Source organism: Halichoerus grypus, chromosome 15 (assembly GCF_964656455.1).
Source record: "Halichoerus grypus chromosome 15, mHalGry1.hap1.1, whole genome shotgun sequence".
NCBI lineage: Eukaryota > Metazoa > Chordata > Mammalia > Carnivora > Phocidae > Halichoerus > Halichoerus grypus.
The window spans coordinates 842,890-867,765 of NC_135726.1; the positions used below are offsets into that span (position 1 = coordinate 842,890).

Genomic DNA, 24,876 nt, shown 5'->3' on the forward strand with positions numbered 1-24,876 from the left:
ATCCATCCATTTGTCCATTCATCCATCCATCCCTCCACTCATCATCCATTCATCCATCAATTCATCCATGCATCCATCCACCCATCCATCCATCCACCCATCGATCCATCCATTCACCCAGCAGTCACGGGGGCTCCTACATGCTAGAAGAGGAGGCAGAAATAAGACGTTCAGCCTAACAGGTTCCCTGGCCATCCCCATTCAGTGTCATCTCCTTCACAGTCCCCCACTAGCCTCCCTCTAGCTCTCTGGTCATCCTACAGATTCCTGAAAGCCTGGAGGTAAGACTGCCTCAGAGCCCCTTTACATGGAATGCTCTCTCCCAACATCCCCAGGGGCAGCTCCTAATTGATCCCTCAGACACAGCTTCCCAATCACCTCCCTTGACTGCCCCATGGGCCACATCTATTGAGGACTTATTGATACATTGTCTCCCGTAGGTTCCCAGAAAGCAGGGCACCTGTGTAACCCTCATGTGGCCCCATAGGGACTTGTAAGGGAGGGAGGGGAGGAGGACAGGCCAGACGGCAGTGGTCTCTGGAGGGAGCCGCGCAGGACCAGCAGGGGCAGCCCGGCACCCCACCCCCTCCTGCTGCAGCCACTTCCTCCTTGGCTCCTTATCTCCCAGCTCTGAAAGCCGCAGCCAACGTCTGCTTCCCCACAAGCACCAACCGCCTGGCCAGGGAGGGGCGGGCCGGGTGTGGGCAGGTGCCCCAAGGTGGCCACCAAGGGCCAGGGCAGTCCCTACCCCCACTCTGGGTGACTTTCTACTCCTTCCAGCCCATCCCCCGAGAGCCTTGCTGACTAGAAAAGCAGGCCAGACAGGAGGCCTCTTCCCGAAAGTGGAAGTGTCCCATCTGTGGGGGGTGCTCCCTGCAGGTGTGAGCCCTGAACATCTGCCTGACCTGGGGGTGGGGGCTGCCCCACCCGGGTGCTGACCTGCTGCCTCCACTGGGGTCTCTGCCCCCAAGTCTCTCTTCCCCCCAGCCCAGAAAGCAGCAGCAAGGACAAGGTACTGACAGGAGTGCTGACCGAGGGGCAGGCCATGGGCAGGGCCCTCCCCTGCAAACAGGCCGGGCCCCGGGGCCCTGCCATCACCACCCTACTCCAAGGAGGAGACCAGCCAGGGAGGGGCATCCAGGTTGGCCCTCGGACCCTCAGTCCCACCCAGAGTCAGCGCAGGAAGCGAGGAGGGGCCATGAGGACAAAGGTGAGGCGCAGGGACCGGCCCCTGGCTCACAGGACCCTCCTTTCCCCCTGAACCCTGGGGGTGGGGGGCAGCCGCTTCCAGGAACAAGCAGGGTCTCGTTCCTGCACCAACTCCAGATGGACCCCTAATGAAACCTCTGTGACAACAGTGGCCCTGGAGACCGTCGGCAGGAAACCCCGTGGGGGAGGGGTCTCACTCAGGGCTGACCCCCTTCTGCACGACTTGAAGGACTCACCACGCGCAGGCATTACCCACAGATTCAGTGCTCGTCAATCAGCACGGCACAGCACGGAATCCTGTGGCCAGCCCTGGGTTGGCCGGCCACACACCTGCCGACATGAGGCCGCTGAGCCTGCAGCCGTGATTGGGTCCCCAAGAGAGCCGCCCGCTGGCCAGGGCAGGGGCATGGGCCACGCTGTCTCCTCCACGAGGCCGCTTGCTCTCCTGCTGCCGTCCCACCACTGCCTTCAGTACGTGGCCTTTTTGTGCCTATGATGGACCTGGCGCCTTCTTTGCTGAGTGCCCAGTGGGGAGGGGGCTCCAGGACACAGGGGGTCTGAATGGTCACAGAGGACTCTGACACGGTTTCTGGAATCCCTCAGACTGGGGGAACATCTCCAATTCCCTCAGCACATCCCAAAGAATTTGGCCACTCTTCTCCCAAGGCACCCGTCTGGAAGTGGGGAAGGGTCTCCAAGGAGCCCCCAGCCAGGAGGCCAAGCACAGAGAGGGGCGTCTTTGCCGGCCCTGCAGTGGTCCTTCCTGGAGGCCCCGGGCAGCCGAGGGAGAGCCCAGGGGACTGGGGGGTGGCTGGTCAGGGTGCACCGCCTAGTCTGACTGGGGGGCAGGGCAATGCTCAGGGAAGTGGCCCCAGAAAGGTGGGCTCTGGGGAAAGTGTGGCTGAGGACAGGGGAGGGACGAGAGGAATAAAGCACCCCAGGCTGCAGGCAGGGCTGGGCGCAAGCTTGGGGGGTGCGGGGACAGGTGCATGGGGCATGTGGGGCTGGGGGCTCCTCCAGGATGGCCACTGTCCCCCCCAGCCCTGCTCGAGGAAACATGCCCAGTGCTCCAGGCCATCCGGACTGCAGGTGGGTGGGGTGTCACCAGGCTGGCGGCAGGAGGAAGTTGTTGGAAGTCAGACCGGAATGGCCGTGAGGGAAGGCCGGGCAGGGCCGGGCCCAGATGGTTCCTGTTGAGGAAGCGGTGGGCACAGCTGCATGCCGCCTCCCCGGCCCCCAGCCGTGCTATCACGGCGACACAGCTGCGTGCTCGTCTGCGGGCTGCAGGGAGACCTCCCCCACGGCGCCTCCCCAGGCCCGCCCTGCATCACATGAGCCCCTGCAGCTTCCCGCCCCTTCCCCAGGCTGGCGGGCAGCGGCCGCTAGAAGGCCCGGAGCTGTCCGGGGGGCAGAGGCCTCGGGCTGCGAGAGAGCCAGGCTGGCTGTGGCCCCTGGTCTTTCCCTCCAGGCCCCACGAGGTCAGGAGGGGCGCGCACCGCCGTCCTTGGCCCCCGGAAGGCGACCCACCTCTCACCCAGCACGAGGATTGTCTCCCACACCCACCTGCAGACCCATGTCCCAGGCGCCCCCCTTGCTGGACAGCGGGCTCCCGGCGTCCACCAGCTGTTCAGTGCCCCGGGGTCCCAGGAAGGGCGGCCCAGGTAAGGGGATGGCGGGTGGGGGGTGGGGGGGCGGCAGGAGCAGGTGGCCAGAGTGTGACATCTCCAAGCTGCCGCCTGCCCGGCTCTGTTGACAGCACGAGCCAGCCGTGTTGACTCACCTCAAACACCGACACAGCCTCCCCCAGGGCGAGTCCCACACAGCTGGGACAGGTGGCCCCGGGAGGACCTGGCAGGTGCCAGGCCGGCTGTGGGGGCCCCACCCTGAGGCAGTGGCGGTGGCCCCCCCAGGCCCATCTAGGAGGGAGTGGGCTCTGTCTTCCTCAGCGGGCAGGGTCCCAGGAGTTGGTGAGAAAGGTGGTGTGCAGACAGGTGGGAGGTACCCAGAGTCCTCCTCCTGGGAGACACTAGGACTTAGGGGTGGGACAAGGACACTGAGGCCCCAGGGAAGAGGGCCTGGCCCAGGGCCGCAGGATCGAGTGATGGTCCAGGACTCAACCCCAGTACCCACCGTTAAACAACCTCTGCCAAGACTCCTGCCCTTTGGAGCCTCTGTCAGAGGGAAGTGGGGGGGCAGGGAGGACCCAGGCCTTTCACCCTCCCCCTGGGCTGCTGGCTCCAGGAGGAGGCCTCGTTGACACCCCCTGACCCCCACTGCAAAGTCCCTGGGGGCCTCATAGGACCTCATCCTAAGCCTCAGGGGGCCTATAAGCAGGCAGCCTCACTCCCCAGCCCACGCCACGTGGCGACGCTCCAGGGAGCCTTTGGAATCTTCCAGAGCTCATAGGCCCAAGTCCCACTGCCGCAGCCATGTCCAGAGTCCAGGTGGGCTCCTGACACCCTGACCCAGGCGTGTCCCCATCACCTCTACAGAGACCTCTTTCCCCACCCTGCTGCTGTCCAGGGGCCCAAGGGCCAGCCCCTGACCCCGGGCTCCCTCAGTCACCTGACCTTTCAGACCAGAACACAGCTGTGCAGAAGCCCACCTTGACACACAGTAATGAGTGCGCCATTGGCCTCTACCAAGGTGGGTGATTTGAAGATACCCAGAAGGAGGTGCCAGGTCGCTGGCCCTGGACATGGTCCCCCCGCCCCTCAGGCTGGCCAGGGGCTCTGGTCCTGTCAAGCTCCCCTCCCTTCCTGGGGCGGCCCCCACTGTCCTGGAACCAGCAGCCTGGCTCTGCCACCTGCCGCGGTGCCTTCAGACCAGCCCTTCCTCGCCTGGGCCTCAGTTTCCCCATGTGTCAAATCCTGTCTTGCGGCTCCCTAATGGCCTGTTGGAGGCTAATGCGGGAGAAGGCAGCTGGGGGCGTGCATGAGAGCTGCTGAAGGCCGTTCTGTTCGGATGGGGTGGGGCTCACCTGTGGAAGGAATTTGGGGCCAGGAGGTGTCAGGGAACATGGCTGTGCTCACGTCACCACGGTGTTGGTTAGGCTGCAGGCACCCAGAGCAGATCGTCTGGGTGGACCTCCGATGCAGAATTCCAGCTGCCAGTTTATTGACCCCATGGTCTCTGTGCATCCCGAGCTCACTGCTCACTCGGCCAGCTTCACGGAGCCTTGGGTACTTGGCGAGTGCGTCGGGCTGGGGGCTTCCGTGGGCACAGGAGTCCCAGCCCTGAGATGCTCTGACTTGTAGGAGCTCACACTGTGTCTTCCCTTAATCTCCTGGCTGGCCCCGTGGGACGGCCACAGCCGTGCTGGGGGACATCGTGCCCCTAGGCTGCCCCAGGTGCCTGGGGGTCTGCGATGCTGGGAGCAGCAGGTGGGGCCCGGCCGGGGGAGCCTTTGGGGGCCTGAGGGTCTGGGGGACAGGCCTGTGGGCAGCACAGCACGACCTTGCAGTTTCTGGGGCCCACAGGCACCCTGAGTCCATGAAAACCTTGGAGACCTCTAAAACACATGAAGTGGCTCCAAACTATGGACAGAACAGACAGTAACATGTTCTGTTGGAGAGCAAACACCTCTGAACGCTGCTTGGCGGGAGGCGGGCGCCGGGGGTGGAGCGGACAACTTTGTGCCTCTGGCCACCAGGTCCCACTGCCGGGCACTGGGCAGGCCCCTGAGCAGCCTCGCCAGGGACCTGGGGCCCCCCAGCCCTGCTGGTGGCCGAGGTCCGGGATCTGTCAGGACCCCGCGTGGTGGTGGACCCGACTGCGTAGTGGGAGGAGCGACCCCCTTTAGAGGAGTGTTTACTTCGCTCGGATTTATTAGGCGCCTACTGTGTGTACTAGGAGCTGTGCATAGACTCTGGTTCCAGCAGCGCACTTTGCGGATGGGAAACTGAGGTCAGGCTGCTGTGCCCCCTGCAGAACGGGAGGCGGGAGCCAGGACACCTGGCACAGGGCCGGGACGGACGCACTGGAAGCCCTCTGATGTAGCCCAAAGCAGAGGAGGCCGGAGGGCAGCTTACCATGACCGGCCTGGGGAAAAACTGAGTCAGGCCTGTTTCGTGTCACTGGAGAGGGAAAGGTGGGGTCCAGGTGGCAGGTTGCAGCTTGAGTGTGACCAGGGAGGTAATGAGCATCCCGTCCATGGAGGAATCCAAGCAATCGCAGGCTGGGATGTTCACAGGTGTGGGCAAGACCCCATGGCAGGTGCCATCCTGAGCTGGAGCTGGCCTAGCTCGGGATCCCCAGGTGGGGGGGTTCAGGGCAGGGGCTCATCCGCCCCATCATGCCCTCCCATCCCCCATCCTCACTGTCCCCTCTCCGGGACCATAGGCTCTTCTCTGGCACGTTCTCTGCTGGGCAAGCCCTTCCCCGCTCTATCAGTTTCCTGCGACCGCTATACCGAATTACCTAAACCAGGTGGCTTAGAGAAGAAGTCTATTCCCTCCCAGTCCTGGAGGCCAGAAGTCCAAAATCAAGGCGTGGGCAGGGCCGAGCACCCTGCGGAGGCTCCTGGGGCTCCTGCTGTGGCCACGTGCCTCCAGCCTCTGCTGCTGTCCTGTCCTAGGTCCTCTCCTCTTCTTAGGAGGACGCTTGTCATTGGATTTGGGGCCCCCCAATGCAGGTGACCAGATCTCCAACTGTCCCATGTGCATCAAGGCAGCAGACTTGGGGGAAGGTGCCCAGAGTCCCCCTCTGCCGTAGCCCATGGTCAGGGCTTGGGCCCAGGGCCTCCAGGGGAGCAAGGCTATCCCTGGCCCAACCCCCACCATCCCCACTTCTCACTCAGCCACGGTGTCTGGCCATGCTTGCGGGAACGGTGGGACACTGGCAGACCCACACAGGGAGGCCTGGGGCATCTGGGTGGGAGCGTGCATGAGGCCCTCTCTGCAGTGAGGGCCAAGGGCCGAGCCCCTCAGGGGCTGCCTGACCTGTGACACGGCCGTGACCATGCACCTGCGTCTGTGCACAAAGCACCGTTAGCAACTTTGTTGTTGGGTATGGTCTATACTGTCGCCACATGAAGGATGGCCTCCTGTCCGTTCTCGGCCCACACCCCGCGGGGCCTTTCCCTCCACTCAGGCCTCCCCAGACCCAAGGTGACCTTATCCCCCACCTCCTGCTCCCCCCGAACACAGCCCTGGGGGCTCCTAGGTCAAGATTGTGGCTCAGGGCCTGCCAAGCCCCGCGTGACATGGTGACTCCCCAACTCAGAAAAAGATACCGAAGTTCCAAGGGGCACCCAGCAGGCAAGAGCAAGGGTGTGATAGAACGTGGCTCTGCTGCCCCTGCAGATGGATGTAGGGCCCGTTTGGGGAAGGCAGCCAGTCCCAGAGCCTCTGCCAGATCGGTCGGTCCTGGCAGGGATCCAGCAGGACCAGGAAGGGACGGAGAATGGGCAGTTTGATGAGGAACCATTTGTCAAGGTCACAGGTTAAACAGAGGTCTGAGAGCTGACCTCCCCTGGCCTGAGGGGAAGGAGCGGGGAGAGAGCCCAGGAGAGGGAGAGGAGCAGGGCTGTTGGGAAGTCTCAGGAGACACACACCCACGTCTCTGTCCCAGCATCTCCCAAGGCCCCCGGACGGTCCTCCAGGGCTCAGAGCACGGGAGCAGGGCACATGCAGGGCAGAGGAGCTCTGGACTCAGTCCAGAAGCCTGGTTCCACGTGCCAAGCCCCCGATCCCCCGAGGCTCGTGTCAGGACAAAGAGGAAGCCTGTGGAGGGGAGACTCTGCTTCCCTGGGGAAAGCAGGGCTCCCTCCCTCCTGCGGTAAATGTGGAGCGTTTTTCCCCTGGGACCTTCCCTTTCTGCTGAAACGTGCCTGTCCCTTCCCTGTGCCATCCCCATGCCACAGCTTCCTGGGGCAAACTGGCAGGAGGACACCAACCAGCCACGTCCTCCCCATCCGCTGAACCCTGAATCTGAGTGCAGGAAGCCGGAGCTGCAGGGCGGCTGTGATGCAGGAGAGCTTCCTGGAGGAAGCGGCCCCCAGGGGGCAGCTGGAGGAGGCAAAGAAGGCTTTCACTTCTCAAGGTATCTTGCCTGAAAAGAGAGGCGTCGTGTTAACCTGGCTCAGCACCCAGCTGTGTGGGGCTTTCTCACGCACTTTCACTTCCGTGGCGACAGTTGCCCGGGGGAGGGGCAGCCAGGAAGAGTGGCCCCAGGGAGAGGCCAGAGCTGCTTACAACTAAGCCAGGACTCTCCCTCCAGTGCTCTTCCCCAGAGACATCTGCTCTGGATGAGGCCTCAGTTGCTGCTAGCCAAGGGAGGGGAGAGGGCAGGGGGCAGCTCCCGGAGAGAAGAGAGGCTTCTCCGAGTGCCACCCACCCCCGGGGGGACCTGCGGGCTGGCCGAAGTGCCCGTGGACTCCAGGTCACTCGTAGCCGTTGTTATGGGGCCAGAGGTCAGACTGCAGTGGGTGCTGGTGAAATTCTCGTTATTAAAGCGCCACGTGCACGTTCCACGTGCGCAGCCGGGGTGGGCGAACCCCCTGGGGCGATCGCCGGACAGCTGCCCACGATGGAGGCGGGCATCAGTGGGGACACTGCTCGTGGCACTTTGCTGAGCTGCTTTGTCATTGTCGTTTGCAAGAGGGAGCCTGTGAAACACTGAGCTGGATCACATCACACCTGCGTGCATGCCCTCCGAGGGCTTCTCCCCTCTCTGCCTGGCCTCCCACCCTCACGCTTGTCCTTCCAGCCCCCGGGCCTTTCCATGTGCCGTCCCCCCCCCCCCGCCCCGCCTTGATGCCCTTTCCCTCAGGCATCTGCCCTGCTCCCTCCTCACCCCCCCTCCCGCTGCGTTTCCCCCCTTCCATTTACTGCAACAGACAAAGCCGGCATTTCCTGCGTCTCCGTATTTATCTATCCTCTCTCTCCCCAGTGGCCCCGGCGAGCTGGCTCCGCTCCCTGCTCACTGCAGGCCCCCCGGTGCCCACGGCAGCTGGCTCCCAGGGTGCTCAGCACTTGATGTGAGCCCACGCGTCCCCTGCCCGGGGGAGGGTCAGCCGCCCCGCACACTGCGTGTGCCTGCCGCCGCCATGGGGACTGTGTTGCTCTCAAGATCCCAAATCTGTCATGACAGGAACTGAGGCCCCGAGCAGAGGGTGACTTGCTGGGGCCACACAGCAAGAGGGCCAGGGCCCAGAGTTGGACCTGGGGGCTGACCCTTCGGGCCCCAAGGGGAAGTGTTCAGAGATGGACCTGGAGGGCACCCACACCTGCAGAGCCCGTGGCCAGTTATTGGGGGCACCTGGCATCTAAGCCTCCTGGAGATGGTAGGAGCTGGACAGGTCACTCGGCACCACCAAATGAGCCTGGGTGAGACCCTTCCCCTCCCCCACCTCCCCAAAGTGGCAAGCAGGGGGTCTGGGTCAGAGGTCAGCCTAAGAGCTGGTCCATGGAGAGCTTTGGCTGAGACCATGGAGGGCTTCTGGAGCCCCCCTGAGCCCCCTCAGCTGTGTCCACCTCTAGCCCCAACTTGGCAAGGTCAAGCCCTCCAGATCTGGGGACCAGCTCAGAATCTAGAGTTGAGTCCGAGGTGGGGCCAGGTGGCCAGCGATGGAACCTCCCAAAAGCGTGTCCACACGGGCCTCAGCTTCCTCCCAGGCGATGGGGACAAGGATGGGGTGGCTCCTGCTAGACCCTGGCGGCCTCTCCTAGCCAGAGAGCGTCCCTGGGGGGTCTACAGTCCCCTCCCTTGCAGCCTGAGAAGTCTCAGTATGGACAGTACCAGGCAGCAGACCACGGGAGCGAGGAATGGCCCCCACTCTTCCTGCCTGCTGCTCCCAGCACCCACTTGGCCACAGGGCCCAGGGCCCTGGTCAGAGGTGTGCAAACCCCTTCCCCAGTGGCAGCGCTGGTGGGTCAGGAGGAATCCGGTGTGGTGCCCGCGTGGGCTCACCAACCGGGACTGGCGTCTGGGAGAACTTGGGCAGACCCGTCCCCGGGTGGGGCCACCTCTACTTCTGATGGGGGGGCCTGGTCGGCATCGCTGGGGGCTCAGCAATCCGCCGGTGGGGAGAGGGGGGAGCCCCAGGAGGCCTATCCCTGGGGCAGCGCAGGTCTCCCAAGTGGGCCTGACACTCTCCTTGGGACACAGTGCTGGGGACCTCACCGGCTGTATCACTGGCGGCAGCAAGCCCTGAGAACAGGGACATGGGAGCTGGCCCCTGCTGTTGTTCCGCAGGCTGCTGGAGGGGACAGGCAGATGGGGCAGGGTGGGTAAATCTACTCCAGACTCCTTCCTGGGCCTGCGTGCAGCTTCCCCCAGCCAGCCTTCAAGGCGTCATCAGCCTGATTGTAAGATGAGGACACAGATCGGAGAGGTCAGGAAACCTGCTCAAGGTCACACAGCACGTCCTAGGCAGGGCCCCAAGGTGGGACCTCAAGAAAGAGATCCCTTTTGCATCTACCACTCCAGGTATGAAAGCTTCGCCCAGCATCCCATGCCCCCAGCTGGACCCTCTCTGAGCCCGCGGTGGGATCCGCTCACTCCACCCCAGGGATCCCAGAGCAGGTGCAGCTGACACCTGGATCCCGTGAGTCCCCCCTGATGGAGACAGAGCTGCCCGCCCAGCCCAGGGCCCCTCCAGCGAAGCCCTCTCTGCTGGCTGCTGCCGGGCAGCCCTTTGAAAGCGCCGACCATGGCCCCGGGTTATCACTGCCCACCACCAAAGTGTTCAAAGTGGTTTTGAGTGCCACTCCCTGCAGCTGAGGGTTGGAGAAGGGTGTGGACCTCTGGTGCGGCTCTCGGAGGGCTGGGTGTGGAAAAGGGTCCCTTTCTGAGAGGAAGCAGTGTGGGGCCACCTGCCCACTCGGGGCTTGCTGCCTGGAGGGGACAGAGGTACAGATGAGCCTGCAGGTCTGACACGGGGCCGACGGCGGAGCCCAGCCCACCACAGTCCTTACTCTAATGACGTGGCCTTGTCCGTGGTGCCCTCAGCCCAGGGGAGGGGAGGGAGCCCGAGGGCCTGGCGCCCACGCTGGCCGTGCCCCTCTCTTGGGCCCGAGGAGCCTCACGGGTCCTGTGAAGAAGGACGCAGGTACAGGGTGAGGAGGCTCAGGGGAGGGACACGAGCCATTCGGAGGAGGCTGCTCTGAGCATGTGGCCTGGGCGGGGGTCTGTGCTCTGCCCCGCGTGGCCTGGATTCCCTGATGTCACCTGCTCAGCCGTGAGGCAGCGGGTCGGTGAGACCATGGCCGCAGTGGGAGGGCCAGGCTGGTAACCCCCTAACCCCACAGGCCTGTCTCCATCTGTGACGTGGGGACAACAGGCAGCCCCCAGAGAGGCCGAGGTGCCTGGTGAGGGACGGCTCCAGCACAGCGTCCGGCCCCGGGGCCAGACACCCCTCTTTCCCCCAGGTCCCCATGGTCACTGCCTCCCGGGAGCTTGCCCGTGACCCCCTGCAGGCCCTTCCCTCAAAGGCCACTTGGGGCGGCTGAGAGACAGTCCAGTGGAGAAGGAACTGGGCAATTTTCCCCACCCTGTGGCTCCCGGAGCTTCCTCCTTTCCTCCCAAGTTGGGGTGCATTTTGAGTGTTGTGGAAAGCCCCGACTTCGCAGAGCCTACGAGGGAGAGCTGAGTGGGAGGGAGGGCCAGCGGGAGGAGCAGGAGGGACCTCTGCCCATTGTCCCCCCAGCTGTGCCCCTCACCGCAAGCTCCCATGGCCTCAGATCCCAGGCCAGTGGGGCCAGCCCGACGCAGCCCTGAACATCCCCGTGTGAGACTTGGGGTTTCCTCAGAGACGGGGCCCCTCTGCTCCAGGGCCGGGCGCTGGGGTTTCCTCACAGCTGGACTCCCTTACTAAGAGACGAGACCTAAGGGTCCCAGCCCCCAGTGTGTGCAGGGCTCTGCCGGCCAGGGCAGGGGACCCCAACGCTCAAGCCTGGAGCTCAGAGTCAGAGCCCAGATGGGCAGCAGTTGGCCTCTTCCCTGCCACTGACCGCCCTCAGCAGCCCCTGCTTTCTGCCGCTTCCCTCCCAGGGCCCTGGGTGGAGGGCATTGTCCTGATGTTCAGCTAGGCCTGCACACATGGACAGACAGACAGACGCCAAGCCTGGTCCTGCCCCTCTACCACCACAACATTCTCTACATCAAGGTTGGGACCACACATCCTAAAAGCAGGTGACAGACAGGTGACAAAAAGTGCAAGTCAGAGCCCCTCTCTGCCTTCATGGCCCCCAGGGGCCTCACACTACCAAGGGCTGGGAGGCCCGGGAGACCTCCAGGGGCTCTGCTTGGCCCCGGCCCCCCAGCCAGGCTTCCTTGTCTGCAGCCAGAGGGGCTGTCCCCACCTGGGGGCTCTCCGGGCGGGGCTGCCACCCAGAGGTTTGGGGCAGAGGGTGCAGCTGGGGCGAGGGAGATAGGAGCAGACTGCTTCCTGTCGGAAACCGAAACTGCCAGGTGCTTCCCGCCGGCCCTCCCTCCCGGGGCCACCCAGAGACAGCTGGACCCACAGCCCTGCAGCTCAGCCCTCCACCCGAGGATGAGGACAGTGGGGACTTGCCTCTCAGCACAGGGCCCCACTGAGCCTCAGTGCACCCCCAACCCGAGCCACCCTGGTGCCAGCTTTCAAAGTCTTTGTGCAAAAATAGGGTGCAAAATACCTTAATGATTTTTTAACTTTGAATACCTGTGCAAATGATCAGATTTAACAAAACAGCATTAAAGCCAATTGCACTGGCTTTTTTCTCCTCCTTTGCTCTGGCTGTGGGAACACAGAACATTCCACATGCGGCCCCCATCCGCCGGCAGGCTGCTCGGAGTCCGTGGACCTGGGGGATGGGAGGGACCGGTCCGACCCGTTCGTGGCGCCTGGGCCTCCACCACACTCCTCGCTCGTGTCCGTGGCCTCCCTTTCACTTAAGTTATGAAATAGTTGACACACATGTCACCAAGAGCCTTCGGGGTCCACCGCGCCTCGTTGAAGAGCCTGTCCCTCCCCTCCGCTTCTCTGCAAAAATGAATTATCACAGGTGCTGTGCCCGCCCCCGGAGGCTGCCCCAGCCACGAGCTGCTTCAGGCCGGGCTGTGGGGGCAGGACCCCCTCAGCCAGCCCCAGGGGCGTCTGGATCGAGCTGCTGGACCCCCACTGCCTTCTCGTATCCTCCTCGGTAACACGGGGCAAGAACACGTCAGCCCTTAGCGCCTCGAGGCTGCAACCGTCCAAGGGACTATGTTTATCTGTGTGTGTCCTTCCCAGACACACTGTGATTTTTGGTCTTTTACATTGTTACATGAAAGTATCGTGGTCGATGTATTCTTTCCCAATCTTCCCTCCGCGATGATGTGACGTGGGTGCGGGCAGCTGGCTGAGCTCTCTCCGGCTGCAGGAGCCCAGGCCGGGCTTCGGGTGGGGCTGGAGGGAGACTGCCTCCCAGCTCCCGCAGGTAAAGGCCTTCCGTACGGTGCGACAGTCCAGCAATGGCGTGGATGTTTCTGGAGGCCGTGGCTGGCTGTGGCTTCTGGAGGTTTCTCGTGTGTGGGAACCAGCACCGGCCAGAGAGGCGAGGCAGGAGGGAGAGCGCGGAGAGGGGGTGCCTCGCTTGGGCTTAGTGGTCGGCCCCTGTGAGGCCGTGGGGCTCGTCCAGCTGCAAGCGGGGAGGCCGGGAAGGTGGCCCTCGCTCTGGAACCTCCCCACCCGCCGCCAGCCTCCTCTCCTGCCGAGCACACGGGAGGAAGGTCGGCTGGCGGCAGACCCTGGCGTCGTGTGGGTGTTGAACCGTGTCAGCCTGGGGGCACAAGGCCTCCAAGGACGCTGGGAAAGCCGCTCTGAGTGGCCGGGGAAGGGAGATGCCTCAGGCCCTCCAGCAGGAAGAGGCTCGCAGGGGCTTCTGCGTCTGCCCAGTTGCCGCTGAGCCCCCGGGGCACCCCCCACGTGGTCCCACCGCACTGCAGAGGGGGCCGTGGCTCAGGCTGGGGGGTCAGAAACGGAACGACGGAGGGTCCAGCCCCGTCAAGCCCGTGATGAGGGCAGGGAGACTCGGCAGTGCTGCCCACGGGAGCAGGCCTGGGACACCCGAGCAACCAGCAGGGCTACCAGGGGCAGGCGTGTCATCGTAAACGGTGGGCGTGGCCGTCACAGCGCTTCTGGGCACCGAGCTCTCCCAGAAACGACTTCCCATCATCCTCTGGTCTCCGTGAAGGAGACTGAACACGCATGTGGCACAGAGAGCACGGCAGCCCCCGGTAGCGAAGGGAACTGTCCCATCCTGGACGCCAGGGACTAGTCTTGAACCCAGTGTCTCCATGGTTTCTTACTATTTTCGCCTGCATGTCCCCTAAAATTGCTTTGAAAAAGCCAAGTTCCCTTTACGGTGATATTTCTTACAAATCGGCCTGACCCAGCTCAGTCACACAAGCAGAACCTTGAGCTGCTTCTGTTTTGGTGGAGAACGGTGACCTCGTGGCCACTAGAGAGGCTTGCAAAGGTGAGGGTTACTACATCCCACAGCCCGGCCACAGGGTTGCGAGAAGGGCAGGTCTTCACACCCGCAGCCGACCTCGTGCAGACGTGTGTGAGACACATGCTAGTGAACAACACACTGGTGAGCAGCACACAGGGCAAACACCTGTCCCACAGACCCTCTGCTCTGCAGGCGCGTGCCCCCCTCAGTATGAAACACAGCAGTGTGGGGGAGGTGGGCCTGCAGCCTGGGGGTGGAGGGGGAGAGACGTGGCACCGAGAACGTCCTTCTAAACCAACGACCAGACACGGGACCCTTGATGATGGTGCCCGGCACCAGGTGCCAACCTGAACATTGTTGTTTAAACAATCAAAGGTCGTGTTGTCTGGCTTATCGTATATTTTATATTGAATATGTGCTTGGGGCCTATTTTCATGAAAACTCTGAAGCTGCAGGTTTAGCACACAGAATTAGTCACCACAAAACCAAATTGACAGGACTGGTTTTCACTGGGGGCCGTTCCACCCAGACTGCTATCTGTCAGCTTTCAATTCAAATAAGCATGTTATTAAATGACCCAACTGTCTCACTTTGGAATCCCAATTCTGATATAAATGGACAGATGGATGGATGGATAGATGGATGGTGGGTGGATAGATAAATGGTGGATGGAGGGATGGATGAGTAGATGAGTGGGTAGGTGGATGGGTGGATGAGTAGATGAGTGGATAGGTGGATGGGTGGATGGATGGACAGGCAGAAGAGGAAGAAATTAGGAAGGCAGGAAGGAAAATCCAAAGTACACCTTTCAAAAATTTAAAAACATATGTTAAGAACATGTTCTTATATGAACATATAGCAAGCATGTGTCAAAGACGCATCTCCCTCATTGATGAGAAACCAGCAGGTTGGCAAATGTGACTCAAGGGAGGACATGGGCAGTTTTAAATCCTGTGGAAACAGAATGTCACCTGAGACATTAAACCGAGTCAGTAAAGCACAGCCTTTTCTATGAAACAAAAATAGTTTGCAACTTGTCAAATTTCCTACAGGTTAACACCTGATCTAGAGTCTGGGATCTAATGGACATCAATAGAAAGTCCACAAAGGCACACCCCCCGAGGGCCGCTGACCCTTGGCAGCCTGCTCAGCAGCAAGAGGACTGAGGCCCCCTGGTGCCTTCTCACCCGTGTGGGACAGCTGTTTGTGACATGGGGGGTGTGCCCCCGAGCTCACCTCCAGAGCAAGCCAAAGCATCCACGTCTGTGTGCAGAAATGGGCAGGGGTTGGCCCTGTGACCCCCCAGGTGCAGGGCACTAGGGATGTCCTCCCGGGGTAATGCCAGGCCTCTCTACTGGGGGCATGCTGAGCACCCCCAGGGCCAGAGGAGACGTGGGGGAAGGTGCTCTGCAGGGCTCAGCGAGTGCCCCTCCTGGAAATGTGGTTCCCAAGAACCTGGATGTCGGTTCTCAGTCCTTTCAAGTGGACCTCTGGCCCCACTGGCTGGCCTGGGCTGCAGGCCACTGTCCAGGGACCCGGGTGCCCGTTCCAGGGCATGTCACGGGCAGGGCCATGCCTCACAGAAGCTTCATGCTCAGTGCAGACGAGGCCTCTGCATCCTGCACAACAAGGCGCTTCTGACGGCCCCGGGCACACAGAGCAAACTCAAAATCCCCTTCCCTTCAAGTCCTGGGTCAGCAGCCACACACCAGCCCTGGGGGACAGCCGCCCCCCGCAGTCCATGGACCACTGACACTTCTGTCAAATGCAGTGAAAATGTCCGAGGAGAACATCCCGCTGCTTGCCCTCTCTCTCTTGTCTTCGGTCCTGTGAGTCGTGTGGCTTTTCCGAGTCTTCTTTGCACGTCCCATGACGGCAGGTTTAAGAAAGTGCTAGAGACACCAGGCCAGAATGAAAACAAGGGCAGCCCCCGAGCACAGCGGACGTGGTCTACACCTGCTCCCACCACCTGCTCACGACGAGACCTCAAACCCCTCCGGCTGCCATGACTTCATCCGTGAACAGAGCTGCAGTTAAGAGTCAAACTTCAGATCAACTGTGGAGGATGAGCATGTCCCAGACACGGGCTGGGACCCATGTATACTAAAGATGATTCACTGTTAATCTGAAAAGCAAATTTAACTGGGCATCCCGTGTTTTTATTTCCTAACTCTGGCAAGCCTGTGTCCAGTAGGGTTGTGTGCAGTGCCAAGTAGCGGAGACGCTGACGGCAGCGTGAACTCTTCTTGTCCACATGACGAAAGCCCAGAGGCGAGTGGAGCAGGTGGTGCAAGGACCAGGCTTTTGTGCTCTTCCTGTTCCACCATCCCCTTCCTTGTGGCTTCCTGGCTGCAAAGTGGCTGCACCACCTCCAAGCATCACATCTGCCTTCCAGGCAGGAAAAAAGAGGAAGAGAGAAGGTACAGAAGACGAACCCTGGGCCAGCCCTTCTCTGAAGGAAAACCAAGGTTTCTGCAGAAGCCTTACTCCCAGATGGCCGTTCCACCATGATGGGGCTCCTGTCCCCGTCCCAGAGGCCCCTTCCCAGACCAGGACTGCTGGGCTTCCGATGTCTCATCTTCTGGGCTGTCTTCCGGCAGCCTCTGCGCCCATGGCCCCATCGACCCGGCTCTGGCCCCTCGAGGTCCTTGGAGCTGGTGCCCCTACGACGATCCCACCGATGGCCGTCCTCACTGGCTGTGGGGGACGAGGGGAGGGCCACACCGGCCTCAGCCCCCATGCTGAGATGGCACTGTCACACCACCTGTGTCTGAGGGGCTTCCCGAGGGCGCAGGCGCCAGGAGTGGTGACCTGGGGTCCTGGACTCGTCCTCAAAGGGTCTCGTCTTAGCCCTGCAGGATTCTACTGAACATCAGCCGAGGGGACGACAGACCCGTCCTCCTTGGGGCTTTTAAACTAAGAGCCAACCTTTCCTCCCAGGGCCCGGACAGCAGCGTTTCCTGGTTCCCACGTTTTCTTTGTCATCTTTGCAAGCTTCCCCGAGACCCTCCTCTCCACCCTCCGCTCCTGATTCTCTCTTTCGCCTGGTTTCCCTCCGTCTTGTCCCCTCACAGCCTCTCTGACAATCACAGCATCGTGCTAACTTAACTTCTAGAATATTCTCTCCTGTGCCCGAGCTTAACGGGGACAGCACACCCATGCCGCCTCTGGCCTCTGCCTTCACCTCCCATCCAAGACCTCCAGGCCGCCGTGACAGCCCCCAAGCCCCCTCTTGGGCCCCGGGCACCCACACTCCTTCCAGGCCTGGCTTTCCTCGTGAGTCCTCCACAAACCTGCCGTCACCTGCCAGGGGCTCTAACCTGTGTGTCGGCGATGGAGAGGTGCCCCCGTTTGCCAAAGCCAGTCAGGGGCCACAGCAGCTATCCATGGGACTGTCCGGTCACGTTGGTCAGAGCAGGCCCGGGTCGGTCCCACAGGCCAGTGTCCTTGGCACCAGGCACAGAGCCTGCCCCGGGTGGCTTCAAGTGACCCAACCCTTTACCGGTGGAAACGGGGTGGGCCTGCTCTTGTCTGCTGGAACCTAACACCACGAGGCCAGCTCTTCACCCGGTTCGCCTGAACCCCCAGCGCCCTGGATGGTGCCCTGCACGACGTGGGCCCTCAGCTCAGGATGGTCAAGGAAATGGGAGCCTGGCAGGGCCCAGCTGGGGTGAGGACTCAGAAGGGACCCACACAGTGGGCCCGCGGCTGGCAGTGGGGGCCGGCAGAGCTCTGACCCAAATACGCTGGGGCCCGTGTTCACATAGCCCCCAAAGACAGCAGTGGGCCCAGCCTCAGTCTCCCCATCTGGAGAAGGGGGAGTCCTCCCTCGCCACAATCAGACAAGGCCCCTCAACTTGAGTGTTTCTGCGTGGGAGTCCTTCCCCCCTCCTCCCCGCCACCGCCATCCCCTGCCCGGCTTCCCCCAACCCCCCGAGATAAAACTTCTCCTTCCTTGCACGAGGAGTTCCCCATTCGAGGTGACCACAGCACCCCCCACTTCTCCCCGGAGTTTCAGGTTCTTAGAATTATTTTAGGTCTTCTTCCCCACGTGGCCCACACTGGGGCCTTCCCTCTCAACGGGCTCCGCCACGGCTTCTGGGGCTCCCTGCACCCCGAGGTGTGCCCCTGGGGCCTCACGGGCACACTGCTGCCTGCAGCCTGGCCCCTCCCCGGCCCCTGCCCCCTCGGGCAAGGCGGTTGGGCTCGGAAGGTGTCTGGGTCTGCTTTGATTTTGAAACAGCTTTCTTGAGATAACTCAAGTTGAGTGCATGCGAGCCAGCGGTTTTCAGTGGAGCCGTGCGGCCACCACCGCTACCTAATTTTAGAACATTTCCATCCCCACCAATAGACACCGCACCCCTTGGCAGTCCCCCCGTCCTTCTGCCCCCGCCGATCTGCCTTCGGTCCGTGGCTCCTCTGGACGTTTCACATAAGCAGGAGCAGATGATAGGCAGCTGTGTCTGGCTTCCTTCACTCAGCATGAGGCTTTTGAGGTTCATAGGCGTTGTTGCGTGAATGGGGACCGCGTTCCTTTTTCTGGCTGAACCATATTCCACCGTTGGGACTGTGCCATCTTCTGAGTTAACTTTGCTGGACTGGGAGGGCGTGAGAGCCTGGGGGTGAGCCCAGCCCCACGGCCTACACGCTGTATGTCTCGGGCGAGCGACCACCCCTCTCTGGTTCTTCGCTTGCCAGCTGCCTGGTGGGGCCAATAACAGGCACGCAGGACGGGCGCGGGGATCCAGCGGGCACGCCTGCAGAGGGCCTGCGCGGGGAGGCGGTGCGACCTCCGGCTGTCATCCTCCCTGTGCTGAGATGGCAAGGAGAGGCGGACGAGCTCCTGCCCGTGGGTGCTCTCGCCCAGCACTGCTGTCCTCGGCACGCGTCCCCGACAGCTGGCTGGGGACACAGCCCTGAAAGGCCGTGCAGTCGGCCCAGGGCGCCCCAGCCTCGGGGGCCGAGGTGTTTTGGGAGCGGGCAGCACTGGCCACTCGACAGGGAGTCCCCAGGGAGCAGGCTGGGTTTCTGGACTCATGAGCTTTAGAATCTTCCAGAGCACTTGATGAAAGCAAAGATTCCCAGGCTCCTTCCACAGACCTGTCCTCTGTAGGTCTGGCCCCCAGCTGCCCTCGGGCACAGCCACGGGGGGCTCAAATCCAAGGGGCGGCTTTGGTTCCCGGGGAGAGTGTGCTCAGGGGCGTGGCCTGGGTTCCAGGCTACTGTGGATTTGGGGGTGAGCCGACCGCTGTGCGATTCAGTGTCTGCACCAAAGGTACACTGCGCTGCGTGGGATCACGCGCCCGGCACGCACTGAGGCTGGGGGTCTTCCCGCCTCCGCCCCTGGGCAGCAACAGGGCCAGCTGCCGGGGTCTGGCCCTGAGGCCCCAGGGAAACACTGGGCAGGCTGTGTCCATGTGGCCGGGAGGTGGGTGAAGGCCTCCTGCCCATCGAGGTCGGGGGGCGAGAGCAGTTTGAGCTCCCCCCGGGCCCTCAAGCTGTGCCTTGCAGGGCGTCCCAGCTCCGACTCAGTGCTTACCCTGTTGTGCACGGGAGCAACAAGCCCCCCCAGGCGTCCGGACCTCCCCACCCCGAGGTTCTCTTGGCCTCTGGGAACTGGGACCAGGTGGGGAGAGCAGCAGGAACCTGGCAGCTGCCCTCTCAGACCCTCTAGGCTACCAGGGCCCCCTCCCCAAAATTCTCAGGGGCCTGTGTGTTGTGCTCAGGGACCAGCCAGCTGTGGCTGAGGGGCTGGGTCACAAGGGGAACGTCGGCTGTGGGGTCCTCAGGGTGGAAGGGCCCCACTGTGGTCGGCGACCTGTAAGGTGTGTGAAGTGCGTCACACTCGAGAGCCAGGAAGGAACAGGACTTTGTGGCATCAGAGGGGAGACAGGGAGGCTTGTCCCGGGGACAGAGTAGAGCCCGAGTGCGTGGGACAGACGTCTGTCCTCTTCTCCCCATCTCTGGTCCTGCGGGCCGCCCGTTTGCCCGTGGGCTCGGCGCCACAGACCGGGACTGGCTCCATGGCAGCCGGGCCCTGGTGCCCCAGCTCAGCAACACGGCCCAAGGGTAGCTCTTCCACGGCCAGCATCCAGCCCAGGAAGGGCTCCGGGGTTGCTGGCCGGCCCAGGGCGTCCCCCAGGTCAGGGGCCTGGCCTGTGGGCCGAGGGCAGGTCTGTTTCCAGAAGAGGGGGCACTGCGCAGTCTGGGTGGCCCCAAACAACACGTCACGTCTCCCCCCAGGCGGCGTTCACATGCTGTTAGGAAGCAGGTCCCCATGTGCCGCACACGACACTGAGGCTCGGACACATAACGGGTCCTGCTCAGAAGGCCAGAGCCAGGGTGGGAGCCCATCCCCTGGAGGGAAACCCAGAGACTTCACGCCATTAAGATTCATGGGACGTCGTCACAGCAAACAATCCCAAATGTTTATTTTCCCGGGAGTAAATTATGACTTCAGTGGGCAGAAATTATGGTCCCTGGCACCGAGGAGCCGAGAAAGCCGCCACCATCAGCAACCACACAGCCGCAACGGAGAAATCTCAGCCTACGCCCAGCCCTCACCAGCCCCGGGAGCCCCCAGCCCACCCTGCGCTCAGACCCGCCCCGCTGCACCCGCCTCACCGACTCCGGACCCCGCAGGTGAGGGCAGAGGCCTCGGGCTGTTCTAGAATTCCGTGTCTGGGGTGCAGGGTCTGGGCTTGGAGGGGCCAGGAGGACGCTGGCGCAGCAGATCAGGTCTTCATGCCTGCGTTCCCTTCATCGGTTCCCCCCCTCCGCCCCGCGCTGGCGTGTGCCCGGCACGTGGGGGCGGGGCTGGGGGAGCAAACCCTTCGGGAGCGGATAACCGAGCCGGGGCTCTGCCTCTTCCAGGAGAGGGGGCAGGTGGGGCTGGAGGGGGGCACCCAAGTGCTTGCGTCCAGGCCTGTGTGGTACCCTTTGTCTCGCGGGGGCCGGGCCAGGCAGGGAGGGGGCCGTCGGGGGCTCTCACCACCCACAGCCCATCTTGCCGTCAGGAAAGCAGGGTTCTCCCAGCGGCGCTCAGCTGGTCCACGTCCAGCCTCAGAGCTGCTCGCTGGACCAGCCCCTCACAGGCAGGCGGGAAGGCAAGCATAGGCCGGCTCCCACCTCGGGCGGGATGGGCTCGATGTTCCCCCAGACGATCAGGGCCTCTTGGCCAGAAAAGACCCCTCGGGGGTCATGTTCCCCCTTGGACCGTCCTCACAGAACTGCTGGCCGGACCGGCAGATGAGCAGCGAGGCCTGGACGTGGCGCCTCCCCTCTCTGAGGCGGTCTCCCCGTGTGTGAAATCAGGGGTTTGGTCTGGTGACATCTGTCCTTTTGTGCACCCTGCTGTTGAAGGTCACAGCCCAAGGAAGGTCGGGGTGACCCGGACAACTGTGGGCAGACTGACAGACAAGGAGGGCAAAGGGGGGATCCAGGGAGCCCGAGGAGGGGTGACCCCACCCCAGCACACACCCCTCGCCCGGGTGCCTCCTCCTCTGTTAGTGCGCCTGCGGGCACGGGCTTGTTTGGGGGGATAGTTAATGGGCAAACGGAGAACCGGTGGGTTCTCTTTGTGGGCGAGGATGACCATTTATCCGTCAGCTGCTCACTCAGTGGCGATCACGGCAAAGCCGTCCTGAGAGGGCCCTGCGTGTGGGCTCTGGAGAGTTTGTACCCCAGGCCACGAGGGAGGCAGGAAGCCGGGGCCGTGGCACCAGGGGTCCCCCGGCTCCTGGGAGAAGCATGGGCACGGTAGGTGGGCTGTCGTGGGCTACAGGAGGACGCCGCCCCAGGCTCCAGGAGAGAAGGACGGGGAGACCGAGCAGCGCTCGCTGGCAGAATGTTCCAGAGAGCACCAACCGCGTGTGCACCTGATGGGCGGGAGCTCCAGAGCGACGTGCGGGAGGCTCCTCTATCTGAGGCGGGAGTGACAGGACCAGATCCTCAGCGGTCCTGGTGCCCTGCGGGGAGGCTCCGGGGACAATAATGGCCCCACCCCATTATCAGAGCAGGAGACGCGGGTGCGCTTGGAGCCCATCCATCCCGCGACTGCGCCCCCCTCAGGCTGACCCCTGGGCCTGTGTGCCCCGGGGTCACAGCGGGCTGGTCCGTCCCACCTCTTCCGGGGGCTGTGGGGCGAGGGTGTGTGCCGGCCAGGGCACCACGGTGGCAGGTGACAGAACCCCCGCTGGGGAGCTCAGGCAGGACGGGGAATGTTCTGGCTCGGGTGACAGGCTGCAGGGAGGGCAGGCCATGCTACACGCGGGGCCGCGGGGCGCAGCGGCCCCCAGACAGACGGGGGTCCCCGAGCTCCTGAGCGGGCCTCTGAGGCGCAGCCAGGGGACAGAGCCGCGGGGAGCACAGAGGCCCCGGAGGGCCAGCAGGTGGCTGCCCACAGACACGGCTGGCCCTGGCTCTCGGGGGGGAGTTTTGGAGGAAAACCCTAAAAGTGAAGGAGTTTATGGTCTCTTCTGTATTTCTTCCTGTGGGATGTTCCTATTCATACGCTTTGCCCATTTTTATTGTGTCTGTAGGGCCACTAGTCCTTTGTCACAGGTGTTGCTTTATCCTCTACCTGAATCCCCTTACCTGCCAGGCCTCTGCTCGGCCCCTTAGGACACAGCCCCTGACGCTTTCTCCTGGATTTCTGGGTTTCCTTCATTAGCTCCCCAGCATTTAAACGCCCCCGGTCCCGTGGTCTTTCCCTGTGACGCGTACACAGCAGCCACGCTGCCCACAGCGAGTGTCCACGGTCGGCCCGTGGACTTGGTTTTGGAACAACAAATTCCATTTGTTCCTTTGAAATGGAACAAAGACAAGCAAGAACTCAGAACTCATCTCTGGGCCGAAATGTGTGAGCCAGTCAGCAGTCAGTGTCCGGGACTCGCCTTGAGTCGGGCTGCAGGGCGGGGGTAGGGCGAGTGGATGAGGCCGCCGCGCCACAGAAACATCGGTGCTGCTTGACAGAAACATCAGAAAATTAGAGAAGCAGAAAGTGGGGTCCCAGCTAGCCACTGTCCACCCCGCACCTGCTGGGCCCCTTCCGGCCCCTTCGTAGGACCCCCTGCACCCCGACGGGGTCTGTACTGCTCACCTGCCCACGGAGAGCCACGGGACCTCCACTCCGCTCCCCTGCAGAGGAGGTAGGGTGCCCCGTAGCCTCGAGGTGGCCACGGTGGTCTGCGGAGTTCCCATTGTTCACGGGGACACAGCGCTGTTTCCAAAATGAACACCCTTGACAGAGAAATCTGAGCATAGGAACTGCTGGGCTGACTTACAGCTCTGGAGAACCGTTGCCAACGTGCCCCGTGGGGAAATAGTGCCAGCTCACCCCCCCCGCCGGGTGTTTTCCTTTTCAGAATTTGACCTTTTCTATCAGTGAGAAACGGTACCTGATTATTTGCCCGGGGCCTTTGATCATCAGTGAGGTTCGGTGTTTTCCCACAGCCTCATGGTTTGGGGCCCTCCTTGGGTGAGCGCGAGTCTGTGGAAGCCCTCCTTCTCTGACTTCATCTGGAATCCCTCGGGAGAGTGGGACGGGAACACCGGAGAACAAGAACCGAGGGCTGCCAACAAGCGTCTGGTCCCTGCAGGGGAGGGCTGCCTGGGGGCCAGCCGTGGGGCGCTGGGGCTCTGCGCAGGGCGATCGTCCAGTGCCTGGGCGCCCCAGCCCTCTGGCAGCTCCCCAGCAGCGCCTGCTCCCCACCGCCCCCCCACGGCTGCCTCCTTGGGCAGCTCTGTCTCGGTTCCTGCCTGCAGTCTGGGAGATGGGCCACCTTCCGTGGCCTCCTTCCTCGTGACCGTCAACTGTGGTGCCGACGGGCTGGCAGACAGGCGGGCCCAGGGTGGGCAGGGTGTGACCGGCCAGACAACAGGGCAGAAGTGAGCTGGGGAGGGCTGGCAGCACAGCACAGAGGGACACAGGTGAGGGCCCTGGGCAGAGCTGCCCCACCCTGTGCACCCCCACCCCGCATGAGTCCTGGGTCTCCCTGGGCCCCCACCTTGTGCACCCCCACACGAGTCCTGGGTCTCCCTGGCCCCCCTCACCCTGTGCACCCCCACATGAGTCCTGGGTCTCCCTGGCCCCCCCACCCTGTGCACCCCCACGTGAGTCCTGGGTCTCCCCGGCCCCCCCCCACCCTGTGCACCCCCACACGAGTCCTGGGTCTCCCCGGCCCCCCTCACCCTGTGCACCCCCACACGAGTCCTGGGTCTCCCCGGCCCCCCTCACCCTGTGCACCCCCACACGAGTCCTGGGTCTCCCTGGCCCCCCCACCCTGTGCACCCCCACCCCGCATGAGTCCTGGGTCTCCCCGGCCCCCCCCACCCTGTGCAGCCCTGTACAAGTCCTGGGTCTCCCCGGGCCCCGGTTTCCTCAGCTGCAGAAACATGGTGCATAACCTGTCACAGCGGTGGTTCCAAGTTTGAACAAGAGGGAGTTTGAAAAGCACCCATGGCGGCCTCTGACCAGGCGGGAGGGGGCAGGTGGGGTTCCTGGGCGGGAGAGCCTGTGGTGGGCCCAGCCTGGGACGGGGATTTTAGCTGCCTGGCTCTGCACACACGGTAATTAGTGATTTCGCTGGAGAGCCTGTCTTCACAACTTTTTCAACGTGACTGTCGCCCCGGGTCTTTATTTGGCGTTCCTAACCAAAGCTTCAGCACAGATTAAAAAAACAAATGACCAGGAATACAACGATGCCGGAGGCCTGTGCCTGGACTCTGGGACTCCGAGGTGCCCTGAGCAGGCTTGGGGGCGCCCCAGGTCTGTCGGGGTCTGTCCAGGCACGGCCAGTGCCCACACCCCTCCCCTGCCCACATCCTCGCCCCTCTTCTGTGCACGACCTCTGGCTCCGGGCCACCGGCCCCCCCCACCCCCAACCACGGCCCCCCTTGGCCGCTGTGCGGGAGGACAGAGGACGGGGGTGCAGTCCTTGGAGCAGCCCTCACCAGAAGGGACAGGGGATGCCATGCAAATGCTCTGGTCCCTGGCTTCTCGGCAGGTTGGCTCTGAGGGCTCTTTTGCAGATCTCACCTGGTGCCCAGAGGACAAAGCTTCAGTGGCCCTGCGGGGATGGGCTGTTTTGTGCCTTCCTTCCACTCCCCTGCCCAGGACCCCCTGGCAGCATGTCCCAGCCGTTTGCCGGCCTCATCCGAGTCCTCCTCTGGGGGAGGAAGACAGTGCCAGCCACTCATTCGGCCCCTGCCCCTAGACCGGGCATTTCACCCCCTGGAGCCTGTGTCCCAT

General features: G+C 62.9%; 1 protein-coding gene across 2 annotated transcripts in view; it reads left to right on the top strand.

The window, feature by feature from the left end:
- The first annotated feature begins 2,355 nt into the window (after positions 1 to 2,355).
- Positions 2,356 to 24,876, top strand: part of CBFA2T3 (CBFA2/RUNX1 partner transcriptional co-repressor 3) — a 92,085-nt gene continuing 69,564 nt past the window's right edge. For both annotated transcript variants that reach the window (XM_036119705.2, XM_078063370.1), the window contains exon 1: positions 2,356 to 2,870. In XM_036119705.2, the coding sequence (XP_035975598.2) occupies positions 2,393 to 2,870 (478 nt within the window). In that variant the 5' untranslated portion in view covers positions 2,356 to 2,392. The remainder of the gene's footprint in view (positions 2,871 to 24,876) is intronic.